The 14062-nt window shown below is 41.4% G+C and overlaps 1 protein-coding gene across 1 annotated transcript in view; it reads right to left on the bottom strand.

Moving 5' to 3' along the window:
* abca12 (ATP-binding cassette, sub-family A (ABC1), member 12) overlaps nt 1-14062 on the bottom strand; it is a 63670-nt gene that overhangs the window by 2422 nt on the left and 47186 nt on the right. Inside the window, exons 56-69 of the mRNA XM_046404335.1 lie at nt 13725-13812; nt 13269-13377; nt 11584-11638; nt 9709-9886; nt 9325-9440; nt 6741-6903; nt 6234-6487; nt 5635-5839; nt 4933-5042; nt 4273-4423; nt 1706-1840; nt 925-1028; nt 539-631; nt 212-317 (exon numbers count right to left, since the gene is read on the bottom strand). Coding sequence (XP_046260291.1) covers nt 212-317; nt 539-631; nt 925-1028; nt 1706-1840; nt 4273-4423; nt 4933-5042; nt 5635-5839; nt 6234-6487; nt 6741-6903; nt 9325-9440; nt 9709-9886; nt 11584-11638; nt 13269-13377; nt 13725-13812 — 1867 coding nt within the window. The remainder of the gene's footprint in view (nt 1-211; nt 318-538; nt 632-924; nt 1029-1705; nt 1841-4272; nt 4424-4932; nt 5043-5634; nt 5840-6233; nt 6488-6740; nt 6904-9324; nt 9441-9708; nt 9887-11583; nt 11639-13268; nt 13378-13724; nt 13813-14062) is intronic.

Below are 14062 nucleotides of genomic sequence, written 5' to 3'. Positions count from 1 at the left end.
AAAAAGATCGATCTCATGCTCCGTTACAACTATAAACAGCAGCCACTTCAAACAAGGGCACATAGATTACAGATGGGGTTTGAATATCATAAATGATTGCTCCCTAGAGCCTTTAGCGATAAAGAATCCTAGAATACTGCAATTTATACTTAATCTTTTCAATTTCTTCACCAAGTGCTCTCGACTACTTTGGATAGCTGGTAAAGCTCACCTTGAGATAAGTGCTGGGGAATCTGCGCTGCATGAAGCCAGTGATAGCCTCTGTGCCACGGGAGGCCTCAGCCAAGTACATCTTCACAGTGAACCCGCTGCCAAACCTGCAAAAAAAAAAAAGATTTTACAAACAAAGCGATATTATTATATGTCATCGGGATGGGTGTGAGGCGTTGTCGGGGCAAGGGAACACTGTTCGAACATGTAAAACTGAGCATTTAGCTGCTCAAAGGACCACAGGAGAGGGAAGAATACAGGGCTGTGGAGATGGGGGTTGGGGGTGGGGGGTAATGGCTCAGCTGGAGGATGAGCAGAGGTCACTCACCTGTTCTTAATGTGCTGCAGGGAGCCCAGGCATTGGAACTTTCCTTTCACCATGATGGCAAGACGGCTGCACAGTGCCTCACACTCCTCCATGCTGAGATACAGAGACAAAGGCAGAAAGATAAAAGGTCACACTGAGACCCTTTGAGCGTGCGGTAATTAGCTATGCCTGCTGTTATTTAAAAAGCACATTTAGTACATGTTCTGATGATATCTACAATATACTGTGAAAGATGGCCACCTTACACACTACCTGTAATTGTAGCTGTAATCTTAAACAATTTGTGTATTCAAAATACTGGAATTGAGCAATGTGTACGTCAAATGTTTTTCTGTGATGTTCAATGACGGACAGTATCAGATGTATGCATGGGATGCTCTTCTAACCTGTGAGAAGTGAGGACCACAGCACATTTTCCTTTCACTTCTTCAGAGATGATTTTCCACAGGTGACGCTTGGTGCGAGGGTCCATGCCAGAGCTTGGCTCATCCTGTGGAGAGAGGAGAAATAAGAACGGAGTAGAACAGAGAAACTACATCGACAGTAGCATGATGTGTAAAAGAAATAAAGGGAGTTTGAAAACAAGACGGAAAGATCAAGGGAACAAAAGGGGCTAATCATGGAAGGCAGCTTTTTTGCAAACAGTATGCAATACATACAGAAGGTGAAAGGAAAGACAAGGACAAGGTGAACAAGAAAAAGTAAACATAAGGAGGTAATTTCAAAATAGGAAGGGAGATGGGAGGTTCCAGGGTTAGACACAAAGCAAAAAAGATTAAGGAAGGGAGGAAATGAAGATTAAAGCAACAAGAAAGACGAGTAGCAGAGGGAAAATTCACAGAGAGGACAGGGAAATTAGGAAGACACAGAGAGGCAACGAAAAGCATGGCGAGCACAGAGGAAAGGAGACAGAGGAGGAAAACAGAGACTTTCATTGAGACATAAGGTAGAAACAAAGTAGAAAGTCACAGGGAAGACCACCCCTGAGTAAGTCTGAGAAAGCAGACTAATTAACAGTATGAGATCTGTCAAGTCTAAGGGATCAATATCTGTTTTACTTCAATGACCCTTTCAGGGGGAACAATAGTGTATAGTTAGCTGAATATTTGTTGTCTGATGGCCAGTTAGGCAATTAAATGGGCAGCAGCATCAAAAGTGGATCCTCACCAGGAGCAGGATTTGAGGATTCCCAATGAGAGCCAGCGCAGTGGACAACTTCCTGCGAGTGCCGCAACTGTAACCGTCAGTAATGATTTTTCTGTGGTAGTCCAGCTCCAGCCTGTTCAGTAGGTACTTCACCACCTTTTAAAGGAAACATTTAGGGGGATTATTATATATTATTATACACTGGATGAACACCATAAAAAAGCACAATATGAAGAAGGATTACAGTTTTAAATCCACTAATGTCAACTAGAAGATGACAACAAACAAGAATCATATTGAATGCCAATTAGTGGCAGGTTTGACCTTTTAACATGACAAAGCAATATCAGGCACCAAATAAATGAATCATTATTGCATGGACAACCACTTTGAAATATGTTCTGAGATGCTTAACATGCCTGTTACTAAATACCTCAAAGACTAATTAATTTCACACACCAAGACCAACATGGCTCACAGGCAAACATATGATCTGGCGTAAAAAGGCCAAACTTTAGATGATAGGAAAGAGTACAGGCTGAGGTAACAGTATGCCTTATCTTCTTCAGAATACGTTTATATCTGAACGTGTGTGCTGAAATCTGCTGATCAATGGAGGAGATATGTGGTGGTCTTTTAGCCGGGAATCGATAAGTTTAATAATTGCTATGAATGGCTCTACAACCATAAAGGAAGATGAGACACAATGGACCAGCAAGCTGTCCCCTGGCTTCAAGCACATAAGGATAAAGTCAACTGCCATCTGTGGCTCCAGAAACATAAACAAGCCCTTTAAAGGAAGTTAATTTTCCATTCATTTAATCTAGTATCATCATCCACAGTGGACCTCTCTCCTGAGAAAGTCCAAATTTCCAACCAGACACAATTCAGGACCTGATTACAGCAGGAAAGAAAAGGTATATTCAGAGAAAGCTTTTCTAAGGGCAAAGGGTGGTGCTACATCTTACTTGCTACTTGATATTCATTTCTGCTATTGCTTCTTTCTATTCCGGTCCAGTACAGCTGCACTGCAAATAACAGGTATCTGCCTGTCCCTCTCACATGCATTTTTAATTTTGTTTGCTCAACAGTGATGACTTTACTTGGTGACTTCATTCTATCTAAACTCCATGCTGTCCTGAGGCTGCAGCTTTGGAGAGCAGAAACAGCATAATCTGTTTGGTGCATATCAATTTATCCGGTGGGTTAAACCACATCGAAAGCTGGAATGAAAAAAAGAAAACTTTAATGGCTCATAACCATTTCACTCACTTAAAAAATCCCCATGCTTGCCTATTAATCACATGAAATAGTATGCTGTAACTACCAGTTCATCTTCAAATAGCTTGAGGTGATTTCCCATCGGTACACTTCAGCCTTTTTCCTATCAGATGGCAAGTTTGGAAACCAGATCAATGAAGCAAGCTGGTGCGATAGATAGCTTTCTCTGCTTTTTTCTCTCTAAGAGGATTTGTCCTGAGTGTTGATTTTTCCATATGATTCTGTGTGCACTGATCCAGGTTATTAGAGTGTAGGACATTGCATACTTTAGACAAATACTCAGTATTAGCAGCTAGATTTGAATGATTAGCACTGGCAACATACAGCACATTACAGACTGGTTCAGATGAAAATATGTTTTTTTTATGTCCTCTCATAAAAGCCCCTTTCTATCACCTTTGATGTAACAGCTCATTAAGCCTGACAAAACCATGTCAATGCAAAATGACCCCATTAAGGCTTGTCTCATTATCCACAGCTAAGGGACTGTCAGTGGGAGACAACATAAGAGGAACTCTACATATAACCTCAAGTTTTTGAATTAGCACCGATGCTGTGGCCATTACAACCATTGTTGCCAGAGGAACTGTAAAAACAGCAGCGATTACAGTGCCTCACTGTCTGAGTAAGTACATGTGCATCTAATGTGCGTGATTATTTCTGTATGTAAGATGAAGGACATTGTCAGAGACAATCAGTGCTTTGTGCTTCTGCATCTTTTACTGTAAAATGGTGCAGAGAGAGGAGGAGAGAGAATTACACACAGATAGACGGGATGAGCTCATTCTTTTTTGTTCAATTTTGTTTTAAAAAATCAGGAAGGAAAATCAGAAATCACACCATCTTGTTGACTGGTTGCTCTGCAGATTCCTCTCATGTCAGCAGCAGTGGCAGAGAAATGCAGGCTCACTCAGTAATCACCACAAAAGCAAGATTGATTAGTTATCAGAAAGATAAATGGGAAGAATGGGGCTAAAGTGACAAGTCAAATGAGATCCTCTCATCATCAAAGTATCGTTTAAATGTAAATTTGTCTGCAGCGAAGCGTACAGCATCAGCTTAATTCTGAAGTTTGGACTGCACAAGCTGACAACAAAAGCTTTTCCATTTTGCCCCAGATAGTGCAGCTTTCAGCACACATCACTCAACACTTAACACGCCCTGATTCAGTATGCATGAAAGCACCATCAGTTACAAGTCCTGCAATGGGAGAACACCTTTGAAGTTATATCAGATCCCGTGTCATCTTGTGGACACTGCTGTCACTATCCAGGGCTTTCAAAAGCAGCACAGAGTCTCTTTCTTACCCCGTCTAGGTCCCTTTTTGAGATGCCTCGAATGCGACCGTAGAAGTACAAGTGCTCTTCTCCAGTGAGCAGATTGTCCAGTGCATCCACCTGGGGACAGTAGCCGATGTTAATTCCCTTGTTACGGCACTCCATGATGTCTACCAACCGCCTGGGGGAAAAAAGACAAAGAAAAGACATTTTCTCTTAAAGATGGACATAGAGAGTGTTATATTGGTCTTGCTCTATGTCATATGTTGTCCTCTGCTGGGAATATCCACCACACAGAGCTGTAATATGAAACTCATGAGTACAGTGGTGGTTTATATATGTACAGGAGAGTCTGAAATACAGCTGCTACTTGCTAAATCCCAAACCATTTACGTTCAAATTTCGGCTGACGCAAGGTAATAACAACCCTCATTTGAGGATATCTGTGTTATGCAAATACAATCAAGCTCAGATTCAATAGACAGTGCAGCCTGGGCACCTGTAAAAATGAAATCAAAGCTTTGTCCTGTGATGGGTGTCTGTCATCTGCTCTACAGCGATTATCATAAATCATCTTCAGTTTGCGGGAATATATTGTAAGTGTACCAGTGTTAACTTGATATATGTGAATGTGCATGTAGTGCCACAAGTATAAATACTGATGAGCAAATAAACTCATGAACAGCTTACCCATCCCTGTCCCTGATCTGTGCTGTGCCGTCAGTGGGGCTAACATCTCCAGTCAGCATCTTGAAGGTGGTAGTTTTTCCTGCTCCGTTCACTCCCAGCAGACCAAAGCACTGTATGCAAACACTCACCGCTTAGTAATCGTGAAGCATATGCCCATTTTACGGTACCATAATGCTGTGATGGCCTTTTTCAAAGATTACATAAACGTAATAGCCAATAATCACATGTACAGGCCGATAAAACACAGAAGTACACCAAGCATTTTTCTTACAGCAAAAAATCAAGCAGACGAATATATTTTTAAGCAAGTTCAGAAATCAACTCATAATCACAGACTGTATGTATTATTTATTATTATTTATTACTTATTCCTACAGATAAATCTAACTTGGAAATGAAGGTAGCCTATCAGTATGTGGCTGCTGTTCATCGTGTGTTTCCAGGTGTTTGAAACTCAACTGTGAGCTGTGTTGAGTTTCAAAACACCAGCTGAGAGCTATAATTTAAGTTGCACAAAATGACCACTACATACCACTCTTTAGCAGTAAGAGCAACGTTGTGATTATTTGGATAATAATTTTGGTCATGCTGTTGTCACAAGAGGCTGGTATTAGTCATTTATTCCACCTTTGTTATCCTACTGACTTAGATTGATTTCATTTGTATTAGTAATCCATATTGCCACTATAGATAAAGGCTTACCTCTCCCGCAGGGATGCCCACAGACAGCCTCTTGACAGCATAGACCTTCTTCTTGAGGTGTTGATAGATCTTAGTGAGCTGGTTGACCTGCAGTATGTCTGAGCTGGCTGCTCCACTGGACACCCTTAAGCGCTCAGCTGCCACATCGTCATCTTCATCCTCAACGGCCACCTGGGGCAAAGTTTTTCTGCCACAAATGAGGTGCCTAAAACGGAAAAGTAAATTTCTTTATAACAACTAATGTCCACAACTGGTTTGAAAATATCCCATTAAATCTGTGATTGACAGAATCTTGCTGCCACTTTTATTTCTATCTTAAGAGATCAGCATTTTTGGATTTAAATTAAAAAAAAAAATGAAGACATCTCACTTGGATCTTTTTGAGTTAAAAAAGGAGTAATTTAAGTTTAGTTTTGTCTTTGAGCAGAAATCATAACGTCTGGATGTGCAGGAACATATAGGAGATAGGAGATATATAAGAACATATCCAAGATACATCCAGTTGAAATGGATTTCGATAAGAAGACTGGACGCATAATGCAGGACTTTGTGATCTTTAACAGCAGCACCACATCATCTCTGGCATCTGTTTTCCTCACCTGACTTTGCGTAAGAGAAACTTGTTGAGCAGAAGGCGCAGGGTGAAGAAGACCAGGCCTTGGAGGAAGGAGGAGATGAACATCCAGCCCAGGGCATCGAGGGAGAATGGGTTCTTGTAGGCGTCAATGCCATAGCCACTGAGGATCTGGACCTCTATGTTCATTCTGGCCAGCTGCATCATGCCATTCCCAAAGCTGAACTGGGGGAAGACTAGGAAGGCATGGCTCAGCTTTTTGAAGATGTCCCGAATGAGCTGCAGGGGACGAAAACAGAAGACAGTGAGAAGAGAGACAGAGGGAAAGATGTGGGGATATGAAATTGAGTCTAAAGTGACTCTAAGGTGAGGATATGTGAGGTATGTTTGCCCTTCTCACTCCTCTGCAATTCTATATAACTGCATCTACAGGGACTGACTGGGCCTCATTCGTCATTTAATAAACAGTCAAGCATTTAAGTGTGAATTTAAGTACTTCTACTGCATCTCAACACAGACATCTTATTCTCACCTCAGGGTTGAGCAATGAAATCTGACCCAGGAAGTACAGAATGGAGGTGGACAGGATGGTGTTGACACTGATGAAGAGGTTGATGCACACAAAGGAGATGAAGGCCATCTCTGCATCCTTGAAGACACCTGATAGCAGATACATCCAGGGGAAGGTAGCAAACCTGAGGAATTGACAGTGACAGGATACTTAAAACGCAGCATCAAGTAAAAATAACTCCAAACATACACCCTAAAATAGCCTTGCTGGGATCAGGTTGAGTTGGCTCCAAATACAGGAAACCTACAAAGACAAACACACAAAGTGGAATGGAAAATTTATGCAGTCGTCCTCATCTCCCAAAATGGCATGACCCTGTACTTTCTGACTGAAGTGGTTCAGGCCTTTAACAGACTAAGCCTGTGCTGTGAGCCTGATGAAAACAGGCAACAAAAAATACTGAAGAGGGAGGAAGGAAAAATACCGCACCATGAGGAGGATAAACATCCAGTCAGGATGCCAAAAGAGGGGAAAATAAATTACTTCTTCACGTATTCCCCTGATGGCAGAAAATCCTTATCCTTTTTTTGTCTTGTTCTCTCTTTTCTCTCACATAATCTGCTTGTTCATTTGATTGGGATGTCTTGGTCAGAGAAGGAGGAGAAGGGGGTGAAGAAGAAAAAAACGGGGTTTGGAAAAGAAAGAAGACAGACACAAACAGATAGAGCCAGACAGAGACAAAGCATCTGCGTGCCACGTCCAAAAAAAAAAAAAAAAAAAAAGGTGCTGGATAGGCAGACTGCGAGCGCCAAGCCATGACAAGGAACAGAAGCAAGAAGGCTGCAGACCAGACCAGGTGGGTGCAGCCTGACAGATGGAGCACTGTGATTATTCATTGCTTGGGAGGGAGACATCTGTCTGATAAATGAGAAGCAGAGTGCTGACTTGGCCTCGTAAGATGTGGGGCTCAGGACGAGGCCTGCGACAGCAACAAGGAAACTGAGGGCTAAGCTAGAGCTACAGCAGGCAAATGATGCAAATAAAGTCAGTAATCCAGATGTGGGGAACATTTGGCCTGCCATTTTGTTTGATGACTTTCTAAAAATCTAAATCTCATTGTCAGATTGGATTTTAAAGCCTTGGTATCTAATGACCATAGCTAGCTAGTCATATTGTCATTTTAGAAAGGGGGCCATTTCTAAAATCCTTGGCTTGAATGGGACAAACAGAGTGGTAGTGATTTTTCTAGCAGCCTTTTAGTCCCACCACCATCTGTTTTTGCAAGGAATTCTGAAAAATGGAGCTTTGTTTGTTTTTGAAGAAAAGCAGGCTCCTTATGCTCAGTGTTGTAAATTAAAAAAAAAATCTTCGAATTGAAGCGAAAAATACTTCAGCAAATCCCAGATGGTCACTTCAATGATAGTGGGGGTTTTTAAAAATACCAGACGTTGATGTCTAGAGGACATTCAGATGCTGATGTTTTGGGTATATGGTGTACTAGGACTTTGCACTTTGTACTGAACTTATTTCTTGAAGGAAAGCAACTGTTTATTACAGCTTGTATTTTCAGACCATCAGGTCCTTTGGTTGTGCTAACAGCCTACACAACAGAACAGTCTCTGAGGTCTTAACAACTCATCATTGTTGTCCAGTGGGACAAGACAAACAAGTGGTCAGGTGATCCTACAGGTTGGAAGCAAACCCACAGTTTAGACAAATAAATTAGTGAGCACTAAATTTACAGCACAAACTGCTGGAAACATCCATCAGAGCTTAGAGACCAATTCACTGCTTCAACACTGACCTACATGCAGTCGCTGTGAAACTGGGATTATTACTGATATTATGAATGCAACCACTTTCAGTTTTGCCACTAAAACTGTTTGTTTCTCGTCGACCTACTTTTGTGATATAGGCAGTACTAAAGGGCAGACTATATCAGGACATTCTGGGTATTCGTGAAAATCACCGGCTCCCGCATACATCTATAATACTTTAGATAAAGTACTAAAGTACATATTCCTATATGTATAATACCGTTGTCTGTCCTGGTACATTTTAGCAGCCATTTACTGCACAAAATGAGCCCTTCTATTCTCCCCAGTCCATTAACTCTTCCCTCCTTTGTTGCTGGATTATTCACAAATATACTGTAGGCAGACATCATCATTAAAACACACTCTGTATTACTTTGGTATCTTATGGACGGACGCTTTTTCTATTTTGAGGAGGGAGTGGGGGGTTATTTTAGTTTTGATCTTATTTAGTTTTCTTACCTATGTGCTATCAAGGGTTGGGGTAGAAACAGAAGACTGGATCAATTTTTAGCAGTGTTGCAGGGTATGATAGCAATCTGTGAGCTCATTGTTATAAGAATTGGTTAAACAAATCAAAGAAATAAAACTGAACCTGTAATAAAAGAGAGAAGAAGGCAACTGATTTTGCCACACTGGCTTGGTCTTTTACCTCATTAAATCACTTTTGATACAGCCAAAGGACTGACCATTTTATTCAGTAAGCTTTTTAAATCAACCACCTAAAACTCCCGTGAACATGTTATTGGACTGCACACCATTGACAGATGTTGTGAGGCCAAATTACTCACCCGAAGAGCACCAGAAGCAGGGTGATGGCACCCAGGTTTTGCCGATCTGTGAATGCTGGAATCTGGAAGGCTGCGATCACAGCAACAGTCAAGGTCACCGGGATCAGATACATGACCTGCGGAAAAAGACGGGTTAGGATGCAGCAACACAAAAGCATTTCATTTTATAAAAAAAGGCTCCATATTAACAGTGACTCATGAGTGCATTAATAATCACGGAAAAATATTTTGTGCAGCTCCTGTTGTGCTTGTGCTAGAGAATTATCATGCACAGGTTTGTCTTTGTTTTTATGCGTGACTGTGACATACAAGAATTTGACTACATTTAGCCAGATTAATGAGAAATTCTTTTGTGTTTCCTGTTAGGGAATTAGCAGATGCTACCATGTCATAAAAGAAGTTCACAGTCCAGTAGAAGGGCTCGCTGATGCCCGCGATGTGTTGGAGCCTCTTGGAGCCGCTGTGGTGCTCGCTGACTTCATAGACCGCGAAGCTGGCTGTTGTGATTGAATAACCCGTCAACACACATATAGCCACCAGGATCTGGAGCATTCCCTGGACACTGTGAGGGAAAAAAAGGAATAAGATCATTGTTGTCAGTGACAACAGTGACATTAATTATCAGTCATCTCCATAATGAAGTACCAGCAACTCTCTTAATGTCTGTTATATTCCTGGATGCTAAACACTTGTGTTGTATTCCTTTTATTTTGACCTTTTCCTGAATTGTGTAGTTGCTATAGCTTCAGATCCAAGGACAAGCACATGCACAAACAAATCAATATACTCTGGTGTGCTGAGCCACTTTGAATGAGGCAACTTGATGTAATTTTTTCAGAAAACAATGGCTCATTTAAAAGCCTTCTACAAGCTATCATTTCATTCCCTGGTGAGACCTGACTCATGTGAACCACTGAAGTAGTTCACAATAATTGGAATTCCATTAATAACAAACAGCTTTGTTAGGAGATGCTTGCCAAGATGCCTCTGACAATATATTAACTGCAAATGAAACAGATGGCTTAAGCTGGTAAGTCAACAGTGGTGCCTCTGTGAGGCTGCAGAGCCTATTGTCCAGACTAGACCCAAAACAACCAGCTGAGGCTTTGATCCCTTGGTCTCTCTTCAACACAGCGCACTCATTCAAATTTTCTTGAGGCCGCTGCCTGTTCATCTCATATGCTCTCGTTCCTGCCCTGCATGCCGCTGTACTACCTTTACCTCTCTCCAATGGCTGGAGCACAACACAACCAACCAAACAAAATAAGCTCCAAAAAAAGGGGACGAGGATGAAGCTGGCAGAGTGACCGAGTGGGAAGGACAGAGAATAGCAGAGAGTGACATGTGGTGGGCGTTTCAGGGCAGTAATAACTACAGAGAATATCTAGCAGCAGCTACTGAGCAGGCTTGTTATCAGCATGGCCAAGATAGGTTTAAATATTCCCATGGCCAAAAAACTACCACACTGTGAGAATCTAGACATGTGAAGTAATATGCTCGTTGTAGCCTTACTGAGGAAGCAGAATATCACCCTGAAATGAGGAGTAGTTGTACACATGAAGCTGCTACAGGACCTTAGCAGGCTAACAGCTATGTAAATTCTATACACATAAAGAAATGTGGAGGTAGCGGAGAAACTGAAGGGCAGTAAACACAGGGAAATGGTCAGTGAAATGGTTCGTGCTAATAAGGCTCTGGAGAGGAGAGACTTTCATGAGGTCAGAGCTTCAGCTCAACCCACTCTTGGAATGATTTATTTGATTTGATCCCCCATGTCTGCATACACTCACACACACACACACGCACACCAGCACTCAGGCCACAGTCTGGGTTGCTAAAGCACAATGTGGAGTATTTTAAAATGAACTCATTTTGGGAAGTGGGGTAGAATCAATCCACCTCTGTGCCACCTTCAGGGTAAACACTCATTATATTGGGACTCTGATCAATAGTGCAAGCTCAAGAAAATCCATTTAGAAAATCAAATATGGGTAAATACTGCTGTCATGTACCTCCCTGCCCTCAGTCTGCCCTGACGTTGATGTCCTGAATTGAAAGGTAGGAAGCTTCCATAATTTTTTGTGGGCTCAGCCAAACAACAGCCAATAAAATTCATCACGGCTTGACTAATTTGGGGATATTTTCACTAGTCAGGAAGCTAATTAGAATCTTTTTTGCAAGTGCAACCAAATGTGCTTTTGAACACTACACTTAGAATACAGGTTCAGCAGAAAGAATAATTTAAAGAGCAGTCCTTACATCGTATCTTCATCATCCGCCCGGCCGAAGTATGGGTGACTGGAAACAGAAATGGCTGAAAGAGAAAGGAATACAGTATTGTGTTAGCAATAGGAAAACTACAGCACACAGGCTGCTATTTTTCATCATGAGAATCAAAGGAGCAATGATATTCTCTTAGCCTGAGACACAGTTAATTGAAAAATATAGTGCAAGATGATTTCATTTGCCAGTGCACACAAAGGAAATTGAATTTTCTTTATCATTTTTTTCAGGGTCTTCCTGATGCACACAGACATGAACCACACTCCGACATGTCTCCTGCTCACAATTCTCGAGAGTTCAACTGCAGCACAGCAGCCCTGGAGCCTGTTGGAGGCTCAGTGCTGTGCTCAGAGGCACTTTGGTGGAACTGATGGGTTCTATTAAGCCAAATCTGACCTCTAATCATTAACACTACCTCATTATTCCCCAAAAGTCAGATGTTCTCAGATCTGATTTGTATCTTTTCCAATGGAAAACCACAACTGCTGCAATGATATTCATTAGAGATTAAATTAACCCCCCTACACACACACAATTTTTCAGAACTCAAATTCAAAATTGCTGCTTTTGTCAAACACTCACAAACCCAAAGATATTAAAAATGGTATCATATGGGGCTAAGAAAAATACCAAATATTCACATTTGTGAAGCTGGAGCTCAAAACATGAGGGTTTTCTTTTTTTCAGTTCATGTCCTCTAAAGCTGGATTACTCATGTTGAACAGTTGTGTAACTGTATATTTCCTCTGAGGGATGAGGCAAACAGACTTCCTGTTGTGTGTATTAGAGATGAGAATCTCCTGTCCGGACAGCAAACAGGAGCATGATGGGCAGAAATCCTAAGACCTGTAAAGGGTCACAAGCCTGGAGTTGATACTGCAGTTCACAAGGTGATGGTCAGGGCTTCACATATGACAGCTAAACCATCACTTTGAAAAGTTTTCTCCCTAGATTTAAATCCCTCTGACTCCCCCCACCACCAATGTGAGACTGCAGGTAACATTTAAATAATTACACTACCCTCGAGCACTTTTCTCCTTCAGTAGGCAAGATATGTGCATGCACTGCATGTTTTCTTCATCTGTGTTAGTATGTGTGTGCTTGTGTTCTCCTGCTGGCAGACAGCTGGTCAGTCTGATACCCTGAGCTGAACAGTACGGAAAATGTGGGCAAGCCTTGTTCCCTTTAGCTTAGCTCCCTAGTGAGCGACCCTCATCAGTATTCAACACGCATGATGATGTGAGTCTAAGGACACACAGCACCCCCTGGCTTTAATCCAGTGAAATGAACCATGAGTAAACACACTGTTTACAGCTCTTATATTTAGGATACAAAATGCACTGAGTGCTCAATCAGTGGAATCAGAATCATCTTTTCTAGATAGACAGATTTTCATCATTCTGATGTCTGCATTACTGTTGCATGATCCCAGTCATTTTCTTCAGTTTACTCATCACAATCACGTCACAACTGCAAAGTGCTGTGTGTCTGCATAAATAAAGGACTATACCACCAAAAATAGTGTTTTAGAAAGTCTCTAAAATATGACAAGCAGTGGTCCTGGTTACTTAACTAAAATCTCAGACTGTATCCTTCAGCTAAAGAAAACTGAAGTTTTCCATTTTACTTGGGATTCACTTTTAGTGCCAACTCCAGCTCACCATATTTGCGTGGATCCCTGTCTGCTGGAAGATTGGAGCGTAGGATCAAGTTGCTGAGGCTGTTTAAGTATGCTGGCATTGTGTGATGACCCTCAGGGTTGAACCAGACCTACACCCATGCACGCACAAACACAGACATGCCCAGAAAGCATCAATCACACTGCAGTAAGTCCACTACATCTCTACAATATGCTATTCCAATGTTACGAAATCAATGCTTCAAAGATGCAATAAATGTAGACGTCATCATCTGAGGAAATTTGCACACTGAAACAATGGAGTAAAGCATTTTTATGATGACGTTGATGGTGTAATGATGTAGCTCCATCTGCAGGCGCTGATCTTGTAGCCATACAACTTAAGTGAGGATGTCATGTCTTAACTTAAAACTACACACCAGCACAGTGTTTAAAGAGATAATGAGAAAAGCAGCAGGGAAGATGGAGACATTCATACCTTTGACAGAGTACGGTTTTTAGGCACAGCTGTTAGGTCCATTTGTAAGTCAGGAGGCAGCGGCATGCCAAAAGAGAAGCCACCATACCTGAAAAAAATCCCAACACATATCGATCAAAACAAATAGTTCAGACAACTGCTGAGAAATAAGATGTGACACACTGTTTTTTTGTTTTGCTTGTTTTTCTTTTAGACAAAGCAAACGCTGCAGATGAGCAGCATTTTAACTTGGTTTATTTCTATAAAGCACTTTGTGACCCCAGAAAAGTGCTGTGTAAATAAAGTTCATTATTATTATCATTATCACATAAGTGTACTGAACATGGTTGACAATGTAC

The sequence above is a fragment of the Scatophagus argus genome, chromosome 11 (genome assembly GCF_020382885.2).
Source record: "Scatophagus argus isolate fScaArg1 chromosome 11, fScaArg1.pri, whole genome shotgun sequence".
NCBI lineage: Eukaryota > Metazoa > Chordata > Actinopteri > Scatophagidae > Scatophagus > Scatophagus argus.
This window is presented reverse-complemented; position numbering and strand designations above follow the sequence as displayed.